This window comes from Bos indicus x Bos taurus, chromosome 10 (genome assembly GCF_003369695.1).
Source record: "Bos indicus x Bos taurus breed Angus x Brahman F1 hybrid chromosome 10, Bos_hybrid_MaternalHap_v2.0, whole genome shotgun sequence".
NCBI lineage: Eukaryota > Metazoa > Chordata > Mammalia > Artiodactyla > Bovidae > Bos > Bos indicus x Bos taurus.
In genome coordinates, this window is record NC_040085.1 from 37,215,487 (window position 1) to 37,242,754 (window position 27,268).

At 36.1% G+C, this 27,268-nt stretch overlaps 1 protein-coding gene across 4 annotated transcripts in view; it reads right to left on the bottom strand.

Moving 5' to 3' along the window:
- The window catches only part of MAP4K5 (mitogen-activated protein kinase kinase kinase kinase 5), a 127,146-nt gene that overhangs the window by 46,897 nt on the left and 52,981 nt on the right, over window positions 1-27,268 (bottom strand). For all 4 annotated transcript variants that reach the window (XR_003513081.1, XM_027553710.1, XM_027553708.1 and 1 more), the window contains exons 4-13: window positions 26,518-26,608; window positions 26,002-26,066; window positions 23,794-23,849; window positions 19,526-19,573; window positions 19,106-19,148; window positions 18,645-18,717; window positions 16,639-16,770; window positions 14,637-14,699; window positions 12,553-12,634; window positions 11,260-11,376 (exon numbers count right to left, since the gene is read on the bottom strand). Coding sequence is in view for 3 of the 4 variants with exons in the window: in XM_027553710.1 (XP_027409511.1) it covers window positions 11,260-11,376; window positions 12,553-12,634; window positions 14,637-14,699; window positions 16,639-16,770; window positions 18,645-18,717; window positions 19,106-19,148; window positions 19,526-19,573; window positions 23,794-23,849; window positions 26,002-26,066; window positions 26,518-26,608 (770 nt within the window). In the remaining variant the exon portion in view is untranslated. The remainder of the gene's footprint in view (window positions 1-11,259; window positions 11,377-12,552; window positions 12,635-14,636; window positions 14,700-16,638; window positions 16,771-18,644; window positions 18,718-19,105; window positions 19,149-19,525; window positions 19,574-23,793; window positions 23,850-26,001; window positions 26,067-26,517; window positions 26,609-27,268) is intronic.

A 27,268-nucleotide genomic window follows, 5' to 3' on the forward strand; every position in this document is an offset into this window, starting at 1 on the left:
ATTTGTAGTAAACCAAGTGAGAAAGCTTACTATTCCACCCTTTTGAATAAGCTCCTGATATTTTGAAACAATGTGTTCAGTTCAACCTCTATTTATTAAATTTCTGATGACTCACTCTCATTCACTAATGATTCAGACAACGGTCATATGTCTTTTTCTCTACTTTAAGACCCACTATCATACCAAAGGACTCAAAAGCCCATTGCGCTGGATTAGAGTTTACTGACCTTATCTCTCAAAACATTCTACCACACTTCAATGGACTCTATACTATTAAAATCATACCCTGGAATCTGTCATCAGGTCTGATATATGAATTCATATCATACTCCAAACTTCTCATCCTTTGAGCTTACTCTCTCATTACTCCAATAATTTTTAAATATTCACACCGAATCTCAAGTCCATCAATCCATTACTTTCTCATTCTCCTTATGCATTTCTTCTATCTTCACTTTTCTTCCTATCCACTTTAGATGTAGTGGTCCATAATTTCAAGCGATCTCTTGCATATATCCTAAATTTGATTCTCACTCCCTGCCATCCTTTTCTACACTGGCATACCAAAATGACAACCCTGGAGGAATTTAACTGGTTTATATCTGGGTACCAATGACTGCTGGAGGAAAATTACACATTGAAAATTAATCTTTGCTGAGGCTTCAGTGTTACCCTCAAACATTTCTTTAGTCATTTAACCCATCCATTCTCCTCAATGGGCTTCCCTGGTGGTTCAGCTGGTAAAGAATCCACCTGCAATGTGGGAGACCTGGGTTGGATCCCTGGGTTGGGAAGATCCCCTGGAGAAGAGAAATTAGTATTTCTTTTCTTTTTTTGTTAAGTTTAAATATTAATTAATGCACAACACTATGTTAGCTTCTGATGTACTACAGAATTTTTTGACATTTGTATACTTTAAGAAGTTAATCACCATTGTAAGTGTAGTAACCATCTGTTCCCATATAAAATTAATGTTATTGACCAGATGCTTTTTATGTTGTGTAAAATAACCCTAATATATATATTTATTATATAACTGGATATTTGTACATCTTAATCCCCTTCACCTATTTTGTCCACACTCAACAGCCTCCCTTCTGGCAAACATTTGTTTCTTCTCTGTATCTGAATCCGTTTTCATTTTATTTTGTTTTGCTTCTTCGAGTCCACATATAAATGAGATCATGTGGTATTCGCCTTTTTCTCTGACTTATTTCATTAGCATAATAGCTTCTAGAGCCATCCATGGTGTCAAAAATGGGAAGATATTATTTTTAATGGGCGAGTAATATTCTGGGGCTTCCCTGGTGGCTCAGTGGTAAAGAATCCACCTGCAAATGCAGTAGATGTGGATTTGATCTCTGGGTTGGTAAGATCCCCTGGAGAAGCAAAGTGAAAGTTGCTCAGTTGTGTCCAACTCTTTACAGATTCTATACAGTCCATGGAATTCTCCAGGCCAGAATACTGAAGTGGGTAGCCATTTCCCTCTCCAAGGGATCTTCCCAACCCAGGGATCAAACCCAGGTCTTCCATAATGCATGTGGATTCTTTACTGTCTGAGCCACCAGGGAAACTCTGGAGAAGTAAATGGCACCAATCTAGTATTCTTGCCCGGGAAATCCTACAGACAGAAGAGCCTGATGGGATACAGTCCATGGGGTTGCAAAAGAGTTGGATACAACTTAGTGACTAAACAGCAACAACAAAGTAATATTCCACTGAATATGTATGTATCCTTTTTATCCATTAGTCCATCAGTGGACACTGAGGTTGCTTCCATACGTTGGCCTTTTCTCTTTTTTTCTTCTGGGATCCCTAGAATGTGAATGTTAGTATACTTGATATTGTTTCAAAGGTCTCTTAAACCACCCTCATTAAAAAAAAAACCTCTCTTCTCTTTTTCCTCTTCAGCTTAGGTGATTTCCACTATTCAGTCTTCTAGTTTACTGATCTGTTCCATATAACCAAATCTACTAGATCAGTAAACTACTAAGCTGAAGAGGAAAAAGAGAAGAGAGGTTTTTTTTAATGAGGGTGGTTTAAGAGACCTTTGAAACAATATCAAGTATACTAACATTCACATTCTAGGGATCCCAGAAGAAAAAAAGAGAAAGGCCAGCATATGGAAGCAACCTCAGTGTCCACTGATGGACTAATGGATAAAAAGGATATATACATATTCAGTGGAATATTACTTTGTTGTTGCTGTTTACTCACTAAGTTGTCCCTAAGAGTGCAGGCGGCTGCGATGGCGCACAGAGCGCGGCCGAGAGGAGCTACCCCACGTCCGAGGTCAGGGGCAGAAGCTGGGAGGACCCCATGCCCGAGGGGCGGCGGCCAAGAGGAGTTACCCCACGACCGAGGTCAGGGGTAGCGGCCGAGAGTGCCAGGCTGTGACGGCGCAGGAAGGCCGAGAGGAGCTACCCCACGTATGAGGTCAGGGGCGGCGGCCGAGAGGAGCTACCCCGCATCCGAGGTCAGGGGCAGCGGCCGAGAGCGCCAGGCTGCAACAGCGCAGGAACAGCCGAGAGGACCTACCCTACGTCCGAGGTCAGGGGCGGCGGCCTGGAGGAGAAACCCCACCTCCAAGGAGTGGTGGCTGCGCGGGCGCAGGAGGGCCTAGAGGAGCTATTCCATGTCAAGGTCAGAGGGGGGGCGGTGAGGAGATACCCCTCATCAAAAGTAAGGAGCAGCGACTGCGCTTTGCTGGAGCAGCCGTGAAGAGATACCCCACGTCCAAGGTAAGAGAAACCCAAGCAAGATGGTAGGTGTTGCAAGAGGGCATCAGAGGGCAGACACACTGAAACCATAATCACAGAAAACTAGTCAATCTAATCACAGTGGGACCACAGCCTTGTCTAACTCAATGAAACTAAGCCATGCCCATGAGGCCATCCAAGACGGGAGGGTCATGGTGGAGAGGTCGGACAGAATGTGGTCCATTGGAGAAGGGAATGGCAAATGACTTCAGTGTTCTTGCCTTGAGAACCCCATTAAGTGTATGAAAAGGCAAAATGATAGGATACTGAAAGAAGAACTCCCCAGGTCAGTAGGTGCCCAATATGCTACTGGAGATCAGTGGAGAAGTAACTCCAGAAAGAATGAAGGGATGGAGTCAAAGCAAAAACAATACCCAGTTGTGGATGTGACTGGTGATAGAAGCAAGGTCCAATGCTGTAAAGAAAAATATTGCATAGGAACCTGGAATGTCAGGTCCATGAATCAAGGCAAATTGGAAGTGGTCAAACTGGAGATGGCAACAGTGAATGTTGACATTCTAGGAATCAGTGAGCTAAAATGGACTGGATCGGGTGAATTTAACTCACATGACCCATTACATCTACTACTGCGGGCAGGAATCCCTTAGAAGAAATGGAGTAGCCATCATGGTCAACAAAAGAGTCCAAAATGCAGTACTTGGATGCAATCTCAAAAATGACAGAATGATCTCTGTTCGTTTCCAAGGCAAACCATTCAATATCACAGTAATCCAAATCTATGTCCCAACCAGTAACGCTGAAGAAGCTGAATGGTTCTATGAAGACCTACAAGACCTTTTAGAACACCCAAAAAAGATGTGCTTTTCATTATAGGGGACTGGAATCCAAAAGTAGGAAGTCAAAAAACACCTGGAGTAACAGGCAAATTTGGCCTTGGAATACGGAATGAAGCAGAGCAAAGGCTAATAGAGTTTTGCCAAGAGAATGCACTGGTCATAGCAAACACCTTCTTCCAACAACACAAGACAAGACTCTACATCTACTCATGGACATCACCAGATGGTCAACACCGAAATCAGACTGATTATATTCTTTGCAGCCAAAGATGGAGAAGCTCTACATAGTCAACAAAAACAAGACCAAGAGCTGACTGTGGCTCAGATCATGAACTCCTTATTGCCAAATTCAGACTGAAATTGAAGAAAGAAGGGAAAACCACTAGACCATTCAGGTATGACCAAATCAAATCCCTTATGATTATACAGTGGAAGTGAGAAATAGATTTAAGGGACTAGATCTGATAGACAGAGTGCCTGATGAACTATGGTCGGAGGTTTGTGACATTGTATAGGAGACAGGGATCAAGACCATCCCCATGGAAAAGAGATGCAAAAAAGCAAAATGGCTGTCTGAGGAGGCCTTACAAATAGCTGAGAAAAGAAGAGAAGCAAAAAGCAAAGGAAAAAAGGAAAGATATAAGAATCTGAATGCAGAATTCCAAAGAATAGCAAGAAGAGATAAGAAAGCCTTCCTCAGCGATCAATGCAAAGAAATAGAAGAAAACAACAGAATGGGAAAGACTAGAGATCTCTTCAAGAAAACTAGAGATACCAAGGGAACATTTCACGCAAAGATGGGCTCGATAAAGGACAGAAATGGTATGGACCTAACAGAAGCAGAAGATATTAAGAAGAGGTGGCAAGAATACACAGAAGAACTGTACAAAAAAGATCTTCACGACCAAGATAATCACGATGGTATGCACTCACCTAGAGCCAGACATCCTGGAATGTGAAGTCAAGTGGGCCTTAGAAAGCATCACTACGAACAAAGCTAGTGGAGGTGATGGAATTCCAGTTGAGCTTTTCAAATCTTGAAAGATGATGCTGTGAAAGTGCTGCACTCAATATGCCAGCAAATTTGGAAAATTCAGCAGTGGCCACAGGACTAGAAAAGGTCAGTTTTCATTCCAGTCCCAAAGAAAGGCAATGCCAAAGAATGCTCAAACTACCACACAATTGCACTCATTTCACACGCTAGGAAAGTAATGCTCAAAATTCTCTAAGCCAGGCTTCCCAATATGTGAACCGTGAACTTCCTGATGTTCAAGCTGGTTTTAGAAAAGGCAGAGGAACCAGAGATCAAATTGCCAACATCCGCTGGATCATCAAAAAAGCAAGAGAGTTCCAGAAAAACATCTATTTCTGCTTTATTGACTACGCCAAAGCCTTTGACTGTGGATCACAATAAACTGTGGAAAATTCTGAAAGAGATGTGAATACCAGATCACTTGACCTCCCTCTGAGAAACCTATATGCAGGTCAGGAAGCAACAGTTAGAACTGGACATGGAACAACAGCCTGGTTCCAAATAGGAAAAGGAGTACGTCAAGGCTATATATTGTCACCCTGCTTAATTAACTTCTATGCAGAGTACATTATGAGAAATGCTGGGCTGGAAGAAGCACAAGCTGGAATCAAGATTGCCGGGAGAGATATCAAGAACTTCAGATATGCAGATGATACCACCCTATGGCAGAAAGTGAAGAGGAACTAAAAAGCTTCTTGATGAAAGTGAAAGTGGAGAGTGAAAAAGTTGGCTTAAAGCTCAACATTCAGAAAACGAAGATCATGGCATCCAGTCCCATCACTTCATGGGAAATAGATGGGGAAACAGTGGAAACAATGTCAGACTTAATTTTTTGGGGCTCCAAAATCACTGCAGATGGTGACTGCAGCCATGAAATTAAAAGATGCTTACTCCTTGGAAGGAAAGTTATGACCAACCTAGATAGCATATTCAAAAGCAGAGACATTACTTTGCCAACAAAGGTCTGTCTAGTCAAGGCTATGGTTTTTCCTGTGGTCATGTATGGATGTGAGAGTTGGAACTATAAGGAAAGCTTAATCGTCGAAGAACCAATGCTTTTGAACTATGGTGTTGGAGAAGACTCTTGTGAGTCCCTTGGACTGCAAGGAGATCCAACCAGTCCATTCTGAAGGAGATCAGCCCTGGGATTTCTTTGGAAGGAAGGATGCTAAAGCTGAAACTCCAGTACTTTGGCCACCTCATGTGAAGAGTTGGCTCGTTGGAAAAACTCTGATGCTGGGAGGGATTGGGGGCAGGAGAAGAAGGGGATGACAGAGGATGAGATGGCTGGATGGCATCACCAACTTGATGGACGTGCGTTTGAGTGAACTCCGGGAGTTGGTGATGGACAGGGAGGCCTGGCGTGCTGCGATTCATGGGGTCCCAAAGAGTTGGACAAGACTGAGCGACTGAACTGAACTGAACTGATTGTATTCTTCAGCTCTATTTGGTTCCCCTTTATATTTTCTAATTCTTTGTTAACATTCTTACTATGTTCTTCCATCTCTCTCTTACATTCATTGAGTATCTTTATGATTATTACCTGAAACTCTTTACCAGGCAGATTGTGTATCTTTTCTTTGTTTAATTCTTCTCCTGAGGTTGTCTTGTTCCTTTGTTTGGACCATAGTCCTCTGTTTCTATTTGCCTAGTTCTCTGTGTTTATTTCTAAGTATTAAGTAGATTGGCTATGTTTCTTGAATTTGGGAGGAGTGGCATTATGTAAGTGTTATCTTATGCAACCCAGCAGCACACCCCTCTGGACAGCAGTGCTCTATACTCTAAGCATGCCCTGTATATGGCCTGTTTGGGCCCTTCTATTGTGGCAAGGCTGACCACTGGGCGTGCTGGTAGGTAGGCCTGGCCCCTGGCCCAGTCAGCTGCTATGACCTTCCTGGGGCAGGGTCCCAGAGCTTATGCTACACTACTGATGGCAGGGCCAGGTTCAAGGGTGGCTAGCTATGGAGACAGGGAAGCTGGGGGTTGGCGCCAGTCTGCCAGTGGCTGGGTAAGCCTCCAGCACTAGTAGGGTAGAGGGAGGGCTCCACAATGATGCCTGTCAGCATCAGTGTCCTAGTGGTAGAAAAAACTCCTACATTCAGCTGTCACCAGCATCTGTATCTTCAGGGGGACTACTAGTTGTCTCCTGCTACTCCAAGAGGTTCTCCAAGATCTGCAGGTGGGTTCCTTTCAAATTACTGACTCTGTGCATCTGAGATTTTACACACGCCCTATAAGAGCAGAGTCTGTTTCCTACAGTCCTCTAGTTCTCCTGCACACAAGTCCTTTGAAGGATGACCTTCAAAGCCAGATTTTTAAGGGGCCCATCTTCCCTGTGCAGGACACCCCAGATGGGGAGCCCAATATAGGTTTTGGATGCTTCACTCCTCGGGGAGAATTCTGCAAATGTAATTATCCTCCTGTTTGTGGGCTGCCTATCGAGGGAGGTGGGTCTTGACTATATTATGTCTCTGCCTCTCCTACCCATCTCACTGTGGTTCATTTTTCATATCTTCAGTTGTAGAAAATCTTTTATGCTCGTCTTCAGGCCATTATCATAGATACTTGCAATTGGTGTGCCCACTGGAGGAGGGGAGCTCAAGGATGGGAGGAGATAAGCTCAAGGTCTTTCTACTCCACTCTCTAGACAACACTTCCCAAGAAAGCCTTTCAAGAAGTGTTTCTTCAAGATTAAGTCCTTCATTATAATCGAGATCTCACTTTCTCCTTCCTTTTCAGGGACTGTGCCTATTCATCTTGCTTCTCTAGATTCTTCTATCTCTAACCATTGGATCCTTTTCATAAAGATGCTGTTTAAACTTTTTTAGCCCCACATAAAAAACAATCAATCAATAGCCAAAAAAACAGCGAGGTAGAAGACAGGTAGGAGAAATATCAATAACCTCAGATATACAGATGACACCACTCTTATGGCAAAAAGTGAGGAAGAACTAAAGAGCCTCTTGATGAAAGTGAAAGAGGAGAGTGGAAATGTTGGCTTAAAGCTCAACATTCAGAAAACTAAGATCATGGCATCTGCTCCCATCACTTCATGGCAAATAGATGGAGAAACAGTGGAAACAGTGTCAGACTTAATTTTTTGGGGCTCCAAAATCACTGCAGATGGTAACTGCAGTCACGAAATGAAAAGATGCTCACTGCTTGGAAGGGAAGTTATGACCAACCTAGATAGCATAATAAAAAGCAGAGACTTTGTCAACAAAGTTCCGTCTAGTCAAGGGTACAGTTTTTCCAGTGGTCATGTATCGATGTGAGAGTTGGACTATAAAGAAAGATGAGCACCAAAGAATTGATGCTTTTGGACTGTGGTATTGGAGAAGAATACCTAACTCCAATACCTGGTATTGGAGAAGAGTCCCTTGGACTGCAAGGAGATCCAACCAGTCCATCCTAAAAGAAATCAGCCCTGAATATTCACTGGAAGAACTGAGGTTGAAGCTGAAACACCAATCCTTTGGCCACCTGATGTGAAGAAATGACTCGTTTGAAAAGACCCTGATGCTGGGAAAGATTGAAAGTGGGAGGAGAAGGGGATGACAGAGGATGAGATGGTTGGATGGCATCACCGACTCAATGGACATGAGTTTGAGTGAACTCCAGTAGTTGGTAATGGACAGGGAGGCCTGGCGTGCTGCAGTCCATGCTGTTGCAAAGTGTCGGACATGACTGAGCAACTGAACTGAACTGAGAAGACAGACAAATCCACCACCAACTCATTTTCTTTTATCTACTGTTCTATCTTACTCTCCTCTTTCACAACTAAATTTCATAAATAAATTTATCTTTCAAACCACTCCAATCTGGCTTCACCTCTAGTATTTTTAAATTATCCTTTTAAAGTAGTCAAACACACCTAATTCCAAAGATTTCTTTAATGTAACTTCTAGGCAGTATTCTTTCTGAAACTTTCCTTCTGTCTCTTAATGCTCTTTATTATTCCTTTGCCATTTCTCTTAGGATACTAGATTTTTTAATTTAAGGGAGAAATCTCAGGAAGCTGTCCTAGGCCTTCCTCCCACTTGGAAATCTGTGCAATATAAAAATTACCATATATAAAACTGAACTCACCTTTCTTCCCAAATTTGATCTTACTCTAGTATTTCAATCTCAACAAGTGGCACTTTTATATCTATTCAGCTGTTCAAGTAAAAATTTGGGAGTAATCCTTTTATCAGGCTCCACCCTCAAGTCTACATTTGGTCACCAGTCTCTCATATAATTCTTGAATTACTTCATTTTTTTCCATCCTTGCCCTACCACCCTACTATAAAATATCAGTATCTCTATCCTGGATAACTTCAAAAGTCTCTTATGAGGACCTGAGGAATGAAACCATCAATCTAAAGTCAGAGATCTTAAAAAAACAAAAACAAAAACAAAAACGCATATCTGATTATATCACTCCCTTACCCTTTAATGGCTTCTATTGCCCTTAGATTAAAGCTCTCATTTATTTTTACTTGAAATATCTAGTTTATAATTTCATCTCCCACCAAATTTCTTCCTTTTTCTCTGCTCTAACAGACTAACTTTTCTTTAGTTCCTAAAGCATACCATGTCTCTTATCAAGGCTTTCAAACATGCTATTATTCCTTCTGTTCAGAACACTTCTGATCAGTCTCTTAATTACTATCTCTGTATTTAATCCTTCAGGTTTTCAGCTTACTCACTGCTTCCTCAATGAGTCCTTTCCTGTCTCAAAAATATGCCTGCATATCACCCTGTATTTCCATTCCATAACAGTTATTACACTTATCAACTGTTTGCTGGTAATTTCTAAATTTCCATGGAAACCATTCTGTAAGCTCTTTGAAGACAGGGATTATGTCAATGTCATCCACTGTTGTTTCTTCAATTGCCTGGAGCAAGGTTTTGCATTTCAAGGACTAAACAGCATGGTGATATCATTACAGTTCCAAAGTAAGAGTAGATTTAGAAAACCTGGCAAAATATCGTGGGGAATGAAAGTGGAGTTTGGTTGTTTTCATAACCAGTAAAACATTAATTGAGGAATCAAGTAATATGCTATATTTAAGCAAAACAATTTTGATTTTTAAGAGATTAAATTCATTAATTATTACAAGTCTGCGAATGATGGTTTAAATTTTAAAATATCTTTCTGACTGGGTTATTTAATATTTTCAATTAAAGTTCATTTAACATTCAATAAAATATTTACAGGGTACCTTACTACATGACAAGATTATGTTATATACTAGAAAATGACTAGTTGGTAAGGACTGTTTAATGACTATTTCTATTTATATAAAAAGTACATATATAAAAGTGACGGTATATTAACTAAGAGTAGGTTCTAAAGTTGGTTTGCCTGAATCCAAATCCTGGTTCCACTACTTGCTAGGCATATGATCTTGGGGAAATGAAATTACTTGTATTCTTTCTTCTTTTCTTATTTGTAAAATGGGAATAGTAATAGTACTTATTGCAAAGGACTGTTCTGAGTATTAGATGAGTTAACATGGAAATTATTTGGCCTAATACTTGGTGCATAAAGACTACCCAATGACTGTTAGTAGTTATCACGATACTTAATAATTTAAAACTTAAGTTCATGAAGTAGAAGATTTCCTTCAGTAAGTAACAACACATAAAGCTTAGTTCTACAGTCTTACCAGAATTGAAGATAGAGGTATAAAGGGAAATAAAAGCATAAGAAAGAATGAAGAGACAGAAATAAAACAGAATATAAAAGGAGAAAAAGATACTGGTAAATAAATACATTTGTATTATATATAGAGAGGCATAAACCTGACAATGGGCAGGAAGTCCCTCATTCCTGATTTAGAACTTGTGTTGTTAAATATAATATATTCAAATAATTCTACAATATTTTCAGAGAAGAAAGCATAGTTATGAATATGTAATTATATAAGAAATAATAATTTTTAATACTTATTGGAAAACATCTTCTATGGGAACTTCAGCTTAATTTAAAAAAATTATTTGTATCCTGTTAATGATCTGTATTGGAGAAGGAAATGGCAACCCACTCCAGTATTCTTGCCTGCAAAGTCCCATGGACAGAGGAACCTGGTGGGCTACAGTTCATGGGGTTGCAAAAGTCAGAAATAGCTGAGCGACTAAACTACCACCAATCATCTGTAAACAGAGAAACTAAAAAAATGACCACATGGCTTTCTAAGGAGTCTCTTTAGTGAAAAATAATATGGTACAAGTGCTCTGGCTAAATTTTCATTCTCTTAGTCCAAAGCAATACTCCTAGAACCTGTATTTACATGGAAATAGATGTCCTTTTTCTTTAGAGAAGACCAAACTCTCACTACAGAAGCTGAGGTCTAAAGAGAAGAGAAAACACTTGTGGATTTCTGGGAAGATAAAGGCACAGATCTGATTCTAATTGTACCTACCGCTTAATAACCTTAAGCAAACCAACTAAGTAAATAAAATGATATCGTGCAAGGAAGAATCATAATCTTAGTTCCTTCCCAGAACTAGGATTAAGAGAAGTTATCAATTAGTAATTATATGCAGGACAAGTAAAGTCTTCATTGCTAATTGATCTGTCACTAAATCTATTTTAACTAACTTAAAAGAGTGAATTAAAAAACAAACTCTAAGGCCACATTAAACATTTATTTTCAATTATTAGATTCCAAACATTCTTTACCTCAAAGTCATCATCGTCTCCTTCGGTGTAATGTGTGTGGTTGTCTGGATTATTCACTTTGTCCAACAGTTCAACTGCCAGGGCCCTAGAGAGACCTGGCTGCCCTACAAATGTATGCTAAATAAAAACAAAACAAAACTTCATGAGTATGCATTTATATCTATGGCTTATAGAAACTGTTATTTGTTCTTTTCCATTTAGTAACTATCAGAGATAAGCATATGGAAGCCTACCAGTGCTAATAGAGAATGTATTATAAAAATATTAATCAGAATCCATAATTAAATATTACAATGCTAAAGAATTATTGTGAGGTTAGTTTATAATATGAATAACTTCTCTATGTAAAGTTAACTAATCTATATTAGGCTGCCAAATTACAACCTTGGCTATAACAATGACATTTATTACACATGTCATTATGCACATGCAAATAAATATTGTGGTAAAGTCCATATCACAATAAGAAAAAAACATGTATAGTCTATGCTTACATATATTTAATTCAATAAAATTATGTTAGTATAGAAAGACATAATTTTTATAACATTTAAACAAAGTTTTCTTAGATTGTTATAATCAACTTTTCCTAATATAAAAGTATTTTATAAACACATACACAGGAGCATTCTATAAATTTACATAAGAAACCAAAACAGAGAAAATCAATTAGTTTTAGATGAAAGCAAAATTTTAAAGACTTTCTCCAAGGCTGCTGCTACTGCTGCTGTGTCACTTCAGTCGTGTCTGACTCTGTGTGACCCCATAGACGGCAGCCCACCAGGCTCCCCCGTCTCTGGGATTCTCCAGGCAAGAACACTGGAGTGGGTTGCCATTTCCTTCTCCAATGCAGGAAAGTGAAAAGTGAAAGTGAAGTCGCTCAGTCATGTCCGATCCTCAGTGACCCCATGGACTGCAGCCCAACAGGCTCCTCTGTCCATGGGTTTCTCCAGGCAAGAGTACTGGAGTGGGGTGCCATTGCCTTCTCCATTCTCCAAGGCAGGGGTGGGCAAACTACAGACCATGAGCAAAATCTGGTGTACTGCCTCCTTCTGTGAATAAAATTTTATTGGGTATTAAAGCCATACCCTTCTTGGCTGCTTGGCTACGGCTGCTTTTGTGCTACCGTGGCAAAACTGAGGTGACACAACAGACTATATGTCTCACAAAGCTTATAATACACACGTTTATATTAAAAGACGTTTATATTAAAAACCTAAATGCTGCTGTTCTAGTGATATGCCTAACTAATGCATGACTATAGAAAATACTCCTATAAATTCAATGACTTACAGTCAGAAGTCTTTCAGCGGTTGGTCTTTTTTTGGGGTTTTTGGTTAGTGCTATTTTGACAAAATTATGGAATGTTGATGACCTTCAAATAAAAAGAGACATGTACAAATATATTTCACTAATATTAGCTCTTTTGTGTTACTAAATAAAATTAACTTACAAGCAGTTAGAAAGACTAAAACATATGATTTTTTTCTTAGGCCTCTTAGCTCTATGTAAATAAAAAAACTAAACCCAAAACAGAGTATTTCCTTGGAAAATATATCAGGTTCAGCTGTTAAGTAAAATACAATTAGTGAACAGAATACTAATATATATAACCTCTAAAATGTACACTAAAAGCTAGAAATGGGTAGGTGTGTCATCTATAAGGTTAATAACCTTGTGTTATAACCACTTAGGAATCAAAATGACCTTTTCTCACTGCTTAATTTATATGATATATAAATGTTTTGCTACACGCAAATTGTTAGGTGGCATCAAGGTAGGGTGGGTAATTAAACAGACTGTTTATACCTTTAAAAAGTCACTGAATTTCTTAGGAACAAGGGAAAAGAAGAGGGAGTGATCTTAGTAACCCAGAGTCTTCCTGCCACCTATACTGATGAAATGGGGAAAAGAAGATATATAGGAATCTGGGAATTCCCTGCCAGTACAGTACAGTGGCTAGGACTTGGCACTTTCATTGCCATGGGCCTTGGTTTGGTCCCTGGTGGGGGAACTAAGATCCTGCAAGTTGTGTGGCATGGACAAAAAATGAACTAATAAAAAATTAATTACTTAATTAAAGGAACTGCATTTTGATTATGAATTACTGACAAAGAGAGGTATTGTACCATTGCCAAGATTTCACAGGAGCAAAGACTGGGCAAGAACCAAAAAGAATAACCTTAGTCATTACCAATGACAGTAATGACAAAGCAGTTCTCTTTAGGGAAATCAAATCCCTACATAACATTGGTAGTTTGTGGTCCTCATATCATGGAGTGAGAAAGTACCTAAGACTGGCAAAGGTACTTCAATGGTAATAACTGTTTTGGAATCTCACTATGAATGTAGCTATTTTAGCTAACAGTCATTCATCCTTGAATGAATATTCAGTCATTCCTGCCATAAAGTCCTCCAGTTCTAGTTGCTTAGGAACTTAGGCTTACAAGGAACAAGAGAAAACAAAACAAAACAGTGTCAATACAAAGGAATACAGCTAGCAGCAGGATATAAACTCCTTAACTTCTACAGTGTGATTTGCCTTTCATTCCTGGTACTATCCCCAGAATGGCCTGGCTCCTAAATAATACTATGCACAGGCAGGCCAATGAAGCATTAAAAAAGTAGTTTAGAACTTGTTTTGGGGACAGGCCTTTTAGAATCTGAAATAAAATATGGATTGTCCCTCCAGAAGAAAATGAATACACATAAATAATTCCAGGGGCTCATATATCTCCCGAGATTTCCCAAGAGATCCATGTATAATAGATAAAGAATCACTAAATTTAAGAATTTGGAAACTTTAATTTGTACAATAAGTTTCTCTTATTAAATGTATGGGAAGACATTACCAGAAAAATAATTTTCAGTGTTTATCATCTAATTGAAGACATCCTTATGGACTATAAGAATTGGCAAGTTGTTTTACTTTGTATGAGAAAACATTAGGATGCAAATGAGTAATAACTGTTTTAATGTTAGGGAAAATAGGTAGAGAAAAGCCAATGATGATTGATTTTAAGTGTCACTGTATCTGGGAAACTGTGTCCTATTACTTCTCATGAAAGTCAACATGAAATTACTGGAAGTAAAGGAATACAGGCAAAATGAGTCTCCAAAATCTTACTGTATTCATTTGAAATCATTTCCCCACTACATCTCCTATTCAAGCTGCCAAAGCAGTACATTATAATGGAATACTGACCAGGAAATAAACCTAGATCCTTGTCATAGCTCTGCCAAGTAAATTAGATATGTAACTTTAGGGAAACTGTTTAATGCTCTGAGCTTCAGCTTTAGCATCTTTAAAATAAGGGAATTAAACCTCTGTCTCTTTCAGCCGTAAAATTCTATAAATCTACATATCTATAACTCACCATTTTGTTTTGTCCTTTAGTTTTGGAGGTTGAAAATTACTTTTTGACATTAAGAAGAGGGCCCTGGAATAAAAATTTCAGTTAAAGAGCAATACAAAACACTTTTATTATTACATACAATAATCAGAATCAATTCTGCAATGAATTTATGCAAGATTATTACATATGTAGGTACTCAAGATTTAACTGATATGGAATATGGAAATTAATGTTTTATATTTTGGATACCTTACAGAAAATTTCTCCTGGCTCTAGAGAAGATATTTAAATTTCCAATAAGCTCTTATTCACAAGGCAAAGCAACTAAACATTTGAGAAGGTTTTTTCTATCATACTGTTACATATATAACTAGTATTATATCTTAAGCATAAGTCTATATAATTGTGTATCATTGTGTTAACACACGGAGATGATATACTACTCTAACATTAGGTTGTATGTTTAGCCTCTACAATTATTTTGGGTGAATAGGCAAATCATATCCACTTCTTTATCTGTTTCCCCTTTTGAATGAAACAGAAATCAACCTACAAGAGGACCTTCCTTCTCCACGAATTAACCTTTGACCAATCTTTTTAATGGACTGTGGGGGTAGAAGACTGAAGGATTTTAAAAGGAAGTTTTATTTCAGTATTTCCTACAAAACTCCAATGTTTTCAAGCAAACTTCTTAGTCTTTTTTATTAAATACCAAAGATCTTTTCTTTTTAAAAATCAAATGATTCATATATAAAAGAAAATTGAAGAGAACAAAGTCTATATTCCTCTCACCCTAAGACATTATTTTAAATCTTCTGCTTTTCTTTTCAGTCTTTATCTAAATATTAACCAATTACTAAATTATTATAATAGGTAACATTATGTTCTGCTTTTTTCCCTGATAATCAATTTCCCATGCTGCTTTGGTTTATATATATGTATTAGCTGCCCTTATGACTGCACATTGAGATTTCCCCCCTGCAAGCCTGAAGCAGATTCTTAGACTTTTCCTGAATTATTTCCTAAGTATAATTTTCACAAGTATAGAATCAATGCAACATTTGTACTGTTCATAACAAATAACATCCAAATTATTTTCCTAAAGGTCTGTACTTATCAGCATTCCAGCTAAAAGCAGGTATCTTTTAACTTATATATCTTTTTTTTGGTGTTGTTGTTATTAGTTTTTTAATTGGAGGCTAATTACTTTACAATAATGTGGTGGTTTCTGCCATACATTCACATGAATCAGCCATGGGTGTACATGTGTTCCCCACCCTGAACTAACTTATACATCTTTAGGTACTTGTGAGGTTAAATAGTTTTCCATGTTTCTCTAGTATCTGTTACTTGCTCATAAACAATTTATCTTTTGCTCTTAGAGTCTTTGAATGAGTTACCTATGTAATAAATATCAATAATTAATATTATATGTTGGGAGAATACTTTCCCCTATTCTGCTGATTTTCTTTTTAACCTTTACTATTTACATTAAAAATTTAAATTTTGGCCCAATTTATCTTCTCCTTCAAAATATTAAAAACCCCTTCACAGTCTCTCAAATATTTTTTCTAAGATAATATACTCTAAAATATAAATGATTTAGTAAGCATCTACCTCTTCATCATTCCTAGACAAAGTATAAAGAAACAAAATCAAATGAGAACAGAAATTAAAACCTCATCTGCATTCTATCATTTGTTTATAGTTCTACTTAGGACAAAAAAAGAAATGTTTTTAATCAATGGAAGAATAAAAAAAAAGACTTAAAACTTTTAAAATGATAACTGCTATATCCTAGTATGTTTATTAAAGGAAATCTGTTTTAAAGAAAAGTTTCAGACAGACTCTATGCTATGTTAGAAAGAGCAACAGGTTTTAGACGAGATTATTCCTAAGTCTCTCAGAATACTTTTATTATTTCAATATACTTTGAAATGAGCTTAGGATACCCAAGTTGTTCGTACTTCACTCTCCCTGAAGACCTTACTACTAACTGCATAATTGTAAATCCTGAGAACACCTCATGGGATGAAGATCAAACATAGGTGGTTGAAGTTCTCCAAGTTCAATTGCTGTTATTCCTACTGCCCAGATATCACAGAGTTGGTTGTAGCCACCATTCTTTTCCACTGCTGCAACTTCAGGGGCCATCCTAGAAGGAATCAATAAATATAACATTTTTGTTTTTAAAAAATTATATGAAATTTGTTCTTTTGTTATATTCACTAGACTTCTTGGAGGGAAAGAGGCTTAGAGGCATTTACTAGAAAAGAAGAAACTTTACTATTAACAGAAAAAAACTTAATAAAGACCACATATACATACATACACATGCTTCTAAAACTTTGGTTCTCAAAATCTTGTGAATACTGTTTTATAGCATGGGAAAACAAAGAGACCACCTAAATCTCTGTGAAGGTCAGAGAAAAGTTCCTCAAAGGAGATGAGACTCACAGAATAAATTAGCAGGGAGTTGAGGGGGGTTGAGGAACCTGGACAATTTTGTTAGAGGAAACAAGTACGAATGCAGGGAAACAGGCCAGCACGGCACACAGAGAGGAGACAGGATGGTGCTACTCAATGTATGATCTATAGGTAGATACAGGGCCATAGGCAGTTTGCTATCCGCCTCCGATAAGTACAGAAACTGAAACTAAGTATTCTTATCCAGATAAATGGTCATTTTTTTTAGCAATTTATTTTAAATTTATTTTATAAAAGTATCAGTCTGTGGTGGACAAAATATGAAAAAAAAAATAAAGTCATTCATCAGTTTGAGAGAGTCTAGAAAGTATTTGGAAAATAAACCTCAGAGACAGAGGCTAGATAATGAATGGTCTACTGATTATATGAGAAAGATTCGACTTTACTGTGAAAATGGAAAATTTAATTATGATATAAAACTCATGGCAACATGAAGGATGGTGTGAGAGGAAGTGAAATCAGAATCAGGCAGATGAATTAGAAGACTATCTGAAAAACACGAGGGGAAAAAAAAAGGACTTTTCAAAGGCAGTGGCAGGGAGGATAGAATCAAGGGGCTGACTGAAGAGACTGAGTATAAAATACCTGTGGATACTGAAGTAGTGCTATCACCAGACAACTGTTGAAAATATACAGGACTGAGGGTCAACTGAGTAGCTGAGTTGGAGTTATCTGTTTGGGAGTTGCTGTGTGTACTTAATCGCTCAGTCATGTACAACTCTTTGTGACCTCATGGACAGTAGCCTGCCAAGCTCCTCCATCCATGGGGTTTCTCCAGGCAAGAAGACTGGAGTGGGTTGCCATGACCACCTCCAGGGAATCTTCACAACCCAAGGACTGAACCCAGGTCTCCTGCATTGCAGGCAGATTCTTTACCATCTGAGCCACCAGTCAGTGGTATATGAAAATGGCATCTAAAGTTATAAAGCATAGATGATATTACTCAGGAGTTTTGAGTGTTTATTATTTTTAAATTAATTTATATTTATACTGAATATTCACAAGGTAGAGATCCCTTTTATGTGCACTTAGGTACAGAAACATATGACACAGTGTCTCTCAACCTAAGTGTGTATAAGGATATAATGAAAGCAGTGTTTTAGAAAGATTATTTTGTCAGTAATTGGAAGGATGTAGTAGAAGCAGGAGGGCTGGTAAAAACTAATGGTAGGATAAGATGCATGATAAATTTTAACAACACGCAAATGAAATCCTAGATTAAAACAGATGCAATATCAAAAAAAAAGGGTAATAAAATGACACAAGATTATAACACAATTTTCTTTTGAAAATCTCCCACCTATGAGATCTCTAAACACAGCATCTCAGGGACAGGAGGAATTATTGGCACTTTAACACAGGAAATGCTGGACAAGGAAAATGAGTATCAAAGTTCTGTAATCCATCAGATCTATGACAGTGTCAAGGAACCTGAATGTCTCCAGGCTTCAGTCAAGAACAAATTGTATTACTAAGCATCAATGTTGTTCACTAATCTTAAAGAGATGAAATGGACAAAATTCAATCATAATAATATCTTACCAATAAGGAGTGCCAATGAAAGATTTTCTCTTTGCAATAGTAGCTGTTATTTTTGCAGCTACACCAAAGTCAGCTGGTGGGGTAAAAACAGAACAGAAAATTTTAGTTTTCAATAAAATCACGAACATTTCTAAATTTCATCCTCAGAGACATCATTTTAATAATTCAGATAGCAATACTTACAGAAATGTATATAAATTGAATATAAATATAAATTGAATACCTAAATCCCTTCCTGTTTAGTTCAAAACATAATCATTGTAAGAAAATAACTTATTGGCACTTTATTAGAATGAAAACATACTTTATTAAGAACAAAGTTATTAAAAAACTTTTCATCACAAGTAACTTAAATTGGGAAAAAAACAAACCTCTGGATTCCTTTTATTCTAACACAACGAGGTTAGTATTTCAGTGCTGTTTTTCTGGAAAATAATTTTTAGGAATTTGAAATAACATACCTAATTTTACATCACCATGATCTGTCAATAAAATATTTGCACCCTAAAGCAAAAATACAAATGCTATTAAATTAGTATCATAAAATTCCTTTCAATAAAATTATCAATTTAAACAGTTTATTTATTATTATTATGTTTTATTGAAGTAGTCGATTTACAATGTTGTACCAATCTCTGCTATACAGCAAAGTGACTGAATAATACACATACAGACATTTTAAAAAATATTCTTTTCCATTATGGTTTATTAATAATTCACTGTACTATATAGTAGGACCTATTGTTTATCCACCGTATATGTAAGAGTTTACACCTGTGAATCCCAAACTTCCAGTCCTTCCTCCCCCCAAACCACAAATCTGTTCCCTGTGACTGTGAGTCTTAAACATACTGAGTTTAAATTAAGTTAAACAGACTTACTTTGATATCTCTATGCATTTTGCCTTTAGTATGCAAATAGGCAAGACCCTGAAGTTTAAAAAAAAAAAGTATATATTAGCAAAACTGCAAACTTCACACCTAAATTTCTACTTAAATTTTTATTGAATAAGAAAAACCAGAATGTCCTTTTTTTGAGGGGAAAAAACCTAGATGTGTTTCTTTTTACTAATCAATGTTTACTCAATTTTAAGATTTTTGAATTCATTTTCTGATAAAAACAAGAAATAGTTTACTGTAACATCATCACCACAATCAAGATAATGAACATATTCATCACTCCCAAAAGTTCCTCTCATATATAAACACTGATACACTGTCGCTATAGATAATTTTAAAAGTTTCTAGAGTTTTATATAAATGGAATCATACAGAATATTCTTTTATCTTCTTTAATTCACAATACTAATTTGACATTCCTTGTTAGTGTGTTATCAATATTTCATTTTTTTATTACTGACCATTCCACCATACAGTTATTACAGAATTTATTTATTCACCTGTTGATAGATATTTGGGTTATGAGTTGTTTCCAGATTTTGGTTATTATATAGAAACCCACTCTAAAGATTTATGTCAAGTATTTGTATGATTCTTCCCTCTTGGGTAAATAACTTAGATATGACTGGGTCATATGGTAGTACAAGTTTAAATTTCTAGGCAACTGCCAAATGGTTTTCCAAAGCAGCTGTACAATTTTGCATTGAAACTAGCTGTGTATGAGAGTTCCAATTAACTCACATACTCACCAACTTTATGAGGGTCAGTCTTTTTAATTTTAGCCATTCTAACTGGTGTGTAGTGGTATCTCATTGTGGTTTTAATGCATATTTTTCTAATAACTAATGATATCGAGCATATTTCTCATATCCTTATTTGCCATCTATACAGCTTTTGGTGAAACATCTGTTCAAATCTTTTGTCCATTTGTTTAATTTGTGCTTTTCCTATTATTTATTTAGTTTTGAGTTCTTTATATACTCTAGAGACAAGCCCTTTATCAGATTTATACTTTGCAAATACCTTTTTTGTCTTTTTATTCTCTTAATAGTAGGTCTTGAAAAGCAGTTTTAAATTTTAACAAAGTCAAATTTGTCAAATTTTTCTTTTATGGATCATGATTTTTATGTCTGAAAGGCTTTTATTAACTCAAGATTGCAAAATTTTCTTCTATGTTTTCTTCTATAAGTTCTAGTTTGAGATTTTATATTTAGACCTAAGTGATTAGGGTTAATTTTTACATATGTCACAAAATGTGGTTCAAAGTTCATGTGTTTGACTTGGGTTTGATCCCTGGGTTGGAAAGATCCCCTGGAGGAGGGCATGGCAACCACTCCAGTATTCTTGCCTGCAGAATCCCCAAGGTCAGACAGAAGAGCCTGGTAGGCTACAGTCTGTAGGGGCACAAAGAGGCAGACATGACTGAGTGACTAAGCACAGTTCAATTATTCCATAACCATTTACTGGAAAACCTATCCCTTCTCTTTTGAGTTGTCTCTTCACCTTTGTCGGGGAAGGCAATGGCACCCCACTCCAGTACTCTTGCCTGGAAAATCCCATGGACGGAGGAGCCTGGTAGGCTGCAGTCCATGGGGTCGCAAAGAGTTGGACATGACTGAGCGACTTCACTTTCACTTCACACTTTCATGCACTGGAAAAAGAAATGGCAACCCACTCCAGTGTTCTTGCCTGGAGAGTCCCAGGGACGGGGGAGCCTGGTGGGCTGCCGTCTATGGGGTCGCACAGAGTCGGACATGACTGAAGTGCCTTAGCAGCAGCAGCAGCTTCACCTTTGTCAAAAAATAGCCATATATGTGTGGAATTATTTCTAGTTTTTCTAGATTTCTATAATCTTTTGGCATAATCTACTCTTATGCCAGTGCTTACTACTATGTTTCATTTAGTGTAGTTTTATAGGTCTTGAAATTGTTACTGTTGGTCCTCAAATTTTTTTGTTCTTTTCCACAGTTGTTTTGACTATTCCAGGTCCTTTGTGTTTCTGTAGGAATTTTAGAATCAGCTCATCAATTTCTAGAGGGAAAAAAAAAGCCTCCTTTGATTTTGATTGCAACTGCATTGAATCTACAGTCAGTTTGGGAAGAAATGGTATCTTAATTGCATTGAAATGTTCTGACCCATGAATACAAGAATACTGCAGAAGGCAAAGTTCTCAGTTTATGTAGGTCTTCTTTAACTTCTCTAAGTCATTTTATAGTTTTTAGTATACAGGTGTTTATGCCTCTTTGTTACATATATTCCAAAGAACGTCATATTTTAGTTATTATAAATTGTATTGTTGCTAATCTATGGAAACCCAACTGATTCTGTATATTAATCTTGAACCCTGCAACCTCCCTATTCACACTCATTAGTTCCACTAGCTACTTTGTAGACTCTATTCCATTTTCTACAAAGATGTAGTTATGCAGTCTGTGAATACAGACAGCTTGAATTCTTACTTTCTAGTCCAGGTGCCTTTTATTTCACTGCTTTTGCTTTTTGTCCTGTGCAAACTTCTAGAATCTGTTAAAAAGAAGTGGTGAGAGCAGACATCTTTGCCTTGTTTGACTGACATTGGTGGGAAAGCACCTAGTCTTTACCATTAAGTATGATTTAGTTGTAGGTTTTTCATAGGTGCTCTTTATCAGGCTGAGTTAGTTTCTTTCTATTTGAAGTATGCTAAGAATTTTTATCAGAAATGAGCACTGGATTTAGTTAATGCTTTTTCTGTGTCTATTTAGATGATCCCATGGTTTTGCTTCTTTTTGTTTGCTAATGCAATCACTTACTTGAAATGACTTTGAATGTTACATCAACACTGCCTTCTATGATAAACCCTACTTGTATATGATGTATTATCTTTTTATATATTGTTGGATTACCTAAACCATGCCTTTTTATCCAGTCACCTGTCAACAGACACTAGACGAGGAATTTTGTCAGCATAACACAGTTTTAAAATTCAAACTAGTATCTTGGAAATCATCCCTTCCACAGCCTCATTTTATACTTAGGGAACTAAAACCACAGACGAGATAATGGTCATATACCAGGGCCAGAACGGAAATGCAAATTTCTGTTTTGCTTTCTATTTCCATTTAGTACTCTGTCCATTACTTAAAGAAGCAAGGAACTTTGGAAATTAAAATATTAACAACAGTAATCTGTCAACAATTCTCTGCTATGAGTGCATGATTAGTGTTTTATGTGAATACAAAAAAGCAGATTTTTAATGTGACTGTTATAGAAATATATGTAAATTATTTATATATATAAATTTACTTTTATATATCTAACAATAAAATTTTAAAGCATGTGGAAACCAACTCTTTCAGAAATGACTAGAGCTTTCCCTTAATTTAGGTTAAATTCCCAATTTCTAAAATATGGAAGGATAACATATAGAATATCAATTTCTCTCCTAAACAAACTACACAATCCAGGAAATGTAGAGACAGAAGCATCAATTAATAAGTATCAGTTGTGAACTGAAAAAATAAATAACACAACCACTACTACTTCATCCTGCTTCCTAACTTAGATGCCTTAAAGCATTTGAACAAAATTAGCTGCTAATTTTTTCAATGAGTAATCTTTCAAGGAACTAAAAAAATAAACTGGAAGAAAAACTGTATACTCTGTATACCTACTGAAGACTCATAACCTATTTTAACATACTAAAAGCTCTCACAGGATCTGAAATAAAGAAGGAAAGAAATATCTACTTAATACAATGTTTACTGAGCTTATAAAAAGGGATTCTGATATTAATAATATCTATTAATATCACATAGATCAAACGTTTCCAGATAACATTCTGGGTTACTGCCATGAAACTTTACTCTCATTTTGGGAGAAATGGTAAAAGACCTCATGTCTTATGCAAAAAGATTCCTTTTGTGGCCATAAAACTCGAAGGGAAAGCTTGGACTTGTTATAATTGAGAGGTCTGATGATTCATTCATGAAAACCAATTCATACCTATGACTTTCCTTTGCTTTGCAGCAATTGAGGGACAAGCACTACAAAGCAGAACACCAAACAACACCCCTGTGTATACTACTATTCGCTTAAATGAATTTCCAGGACTCATTCACAAAAGAAATAACGAGGCTTACAGAATTACAGTATGAGAGGTTAACAGAAAAATTTGGTTTACTCTTTCTCTTTTGGGCAGATCACCATTTTACTGTTTTCAACTGTGAAACTAGAACTGCATTTCTACCTACCTACATAAGCAAATATAGTACCTGTAAAGTTTCTCTGCATACATAGGCTATTTGCAGTTCTGATAACGGTCCAGTAACTAGAAATTAAAAAAGAGATCACATCATTATACATTTGAACACAACAGACTAAAAACACTTTAACAATGACAAGCAATTATAAAACTTCTCTCTCTCTCTCTCTCTATATATATATATATCACTGGGTGGCTTATCATGAGCATATATTATTCTTAGAATCAGGAAACAAAAAAAAGTAAAGTAGAAAAATTTTCAATGCAATTTAAAAATGGAAGATTTGCTTCATAACGACTTTGGTCAGTGAAACTAATTAGCCCCTGTTATGAGCAAAGCACAGTACCAGATATCACAAGATGTTCTATACAAAGCAATGGACATGATCTCAATCCTGAACAACTAAAGATAAATAAATAAAGCCCCAAAATGAGAAAAACATATATAATTACAGTTATATACACATGTTAAGGGCTTCCCTGGTGGCTCAGACAGTAAAGAATGTGCCTGCAATGCAGGAGACCTGGGTGTGATCCCTGGGGTGGGAAGATCCTCTGATGAAGGGAATGGCAACCCACTCTAGTATTCTTGCCTAGAGAATTCCATGGATACAGGAGGAGCCTGGCGGGTTACAGTTCATGGGGTTGCAAAGAGTCAGACATGACTGAACAACTAACACTTTCACACTTTCATACATGTTATAGGACCATAAAGAGAAATCGATTGTTGAAAAGGCATACTTTTTTTTAAAAAGTCACGATGTTATTCCCTTAGCATTATTCTTTACTATATCCATCAAAACAAGGACCTTGATCCAATACCTTACCTAAGAATCCAAAAAGTAATCAGGTCACTTGTGACAACCAGATTTTTCCCTAATGAAATATAAAATCCTTCTGCAAGTACCTAACTAGATGCTTTGGAAATAATGCCTTCCAATACCATGAGAAAATATTTGAAGTCGGGGGTGGCATTTGCTGATAGTGAGGTCAAAATCAGATACTTTTATGCAATCTTTATTTAAAATATTTTACAACATATTTTAATCACTGGTAATCTATACCTACTTTTAGGAACATAAAATTTTGACTCTTAGTAACTTGATGAAATAGTAGTAAAAGAAGGGAAACAATTTCATTAAAAGTTATTATAGGTATAGTTGTTCTTGATTACTATGCTATCTAATATATTATTTACAGGGATGAATACTTTTTAGATTCAATTTAATTCAATAAATAGCAGGTTTAATAATGGAAAGCAGCAATTTCACAAAGAAATAAAATTAATGTCTCAAAACCATTATTTCAGCTTAAAAGGGGAAGTAGTAAAAAAAAAAAAGGTCTGCTGCATAGTTTTATTAATCCATAATCCTGAGTTCTCATTCTGTGAAAATGTAGATAAAAATTATAAATATTAGATAAAAAGTCTTCACATAAAAGATCATAATTCTTCATAAAATCACAGAAAAGAATTTTAAACTGAGTGACACAGAGCCGTTTCCTACCAATAATTTTTAAAAAATCAACAACAGGGGTAAAATAAAAGAGAACAGTCATTATAGTATAATAATGTAAAGGAAAATTCAATTCAATTCGGAAAGTTGACTAAATTAACATAATGAAATGGCAACCCACTCCAGTATTCTTGTCTGGGAAATTCCATGGGCAGAAGAGCCTGGAGGGCTATAGTCCACAGGGTCACAAGACAGTCAGACAAGATTTGCAACTAAACAACAAATAAAATATTCCAAATTCTTAAAATTATATATTTTAATACAAAATATTATAGCAATAATTAAGTTGTTTTCCCAGTCAGCACGTTATCATTAAGAGGTAAACAGATAATTTGCTTTATGTGAGAGTCACCTTTTGCATTTCAATTTTAATTTACAAGGAAGTTTAGGCCGTTTTGTTTGTAAATAAAATACTTCCCTATATACTACTTAAGATTTCCTAGAGACTACATCTGAAAAGTAAAATCTAGATTCTTCAAGTACTCTTGGATTTCTTCATCAGGCTCCAGCAGTTTAACTGAATACCAAAAAAATATAAAATTTAGATTTCTTTTATGCAATACTCCAGAGTATTGCATAAAAGAATGTAAAACTCCAGAATGTAAAACAGTAAATCTACATGTTAGTATCTCTTGTTGACTAGAAACATAAAATAAAAATCATTAAAGTAAAAGTTTTAAAACGTAGAGAGAAATTAACAGTACCATGGTAAATATCTTGAAGTGATCCGCCACCACAATATTCCATACAAATCCACAGTTTTTCCCGACTAATATGAAAGAGAAAGAAAATTATATTAGCTAGTAATTCTCAACCACTGACATACTTTGAAGATTGTCACTCTTCAGCATAGCAAGGTTTAGGATAGATTACAACAGGAAATTGTCCTGACATTTTTCTTCAGGATACAGAAAAGCATATTAATTTTAGCTCTGTTCCCACCTTAAATAGTTTAGAATGTGATCAGTATTACAAGCTAAAATACTTACTTGTAACCGTTCATAGTATTTCATTAAGGCTGCCAGATAAGGTAAAAATGCATAAATGAACCTGTCATTATTAATATAACAGAGAAGCCAATAAGAAGATCTGAGAAATTTTAGAACTTTAGACAAGCAATTTTAAAAATTTAAATACAAAACAGCATTTACATAAAAGGGAGGGGATATGGGGCAAAGAAGTATGAAACACAGAGAGATTAGATGTTTTGTGTTTTTCACCTGAGATAGCTCCCAAAGTAGGCAACAATGTTGCAGTGTTTACATTCTTTAACCATAAATATCTCTTGCTGAATCAAAGAAAAATCATCTCCTGAAAAACAAAATGATAATAACTTGGTCAACATGTTACATTTTGTGTTTCTATGTATAGGAAGAAGGAAGGAAACCTTCACAACAAGTATCAAAAATGAGGAATTAGATATTCTTAATACTTTAATGAGAATGTACATTTGCAGTTTCTTTCTACAAAGTCAGAAGCCATAAAAATGCATGAAGTCCTAAAACTCATAATTTCACTTCAATATTTACTTTCTTGAGATATGCATAGACAATATTCTCTACAGTACTATTTATTGATGAAAGAATGGTCAAACGACTTATGGTAAAATCATAGATATTACTATAACATGTTTAGCTATGAAAACATGCTCACGACACATTAAGTGAAAAAGATATTATGTAAGTACATATGCAAAAAAAAAGTCTCAAGAAATATACATAAGTAAAATTTTAAGTAATTTGGTTCTCTTCTTTTTTTATTTATATTTTCCAATTTGTCTACCAAAAATCTATTTGGGTTAATTAGAAAAAGCTATATTAAAATAAAATATTTATTATATATGGGAATTTTATGGTCATTATGGGCTGCTTAGAATGACACTGTCACTATCAAACTTCATTTTGCACAGAAATAGTGTTTTATTTCAGTAAAAGGAGTATGCTGCTGTTAAGTTGCTTCAGTCATGTCCGA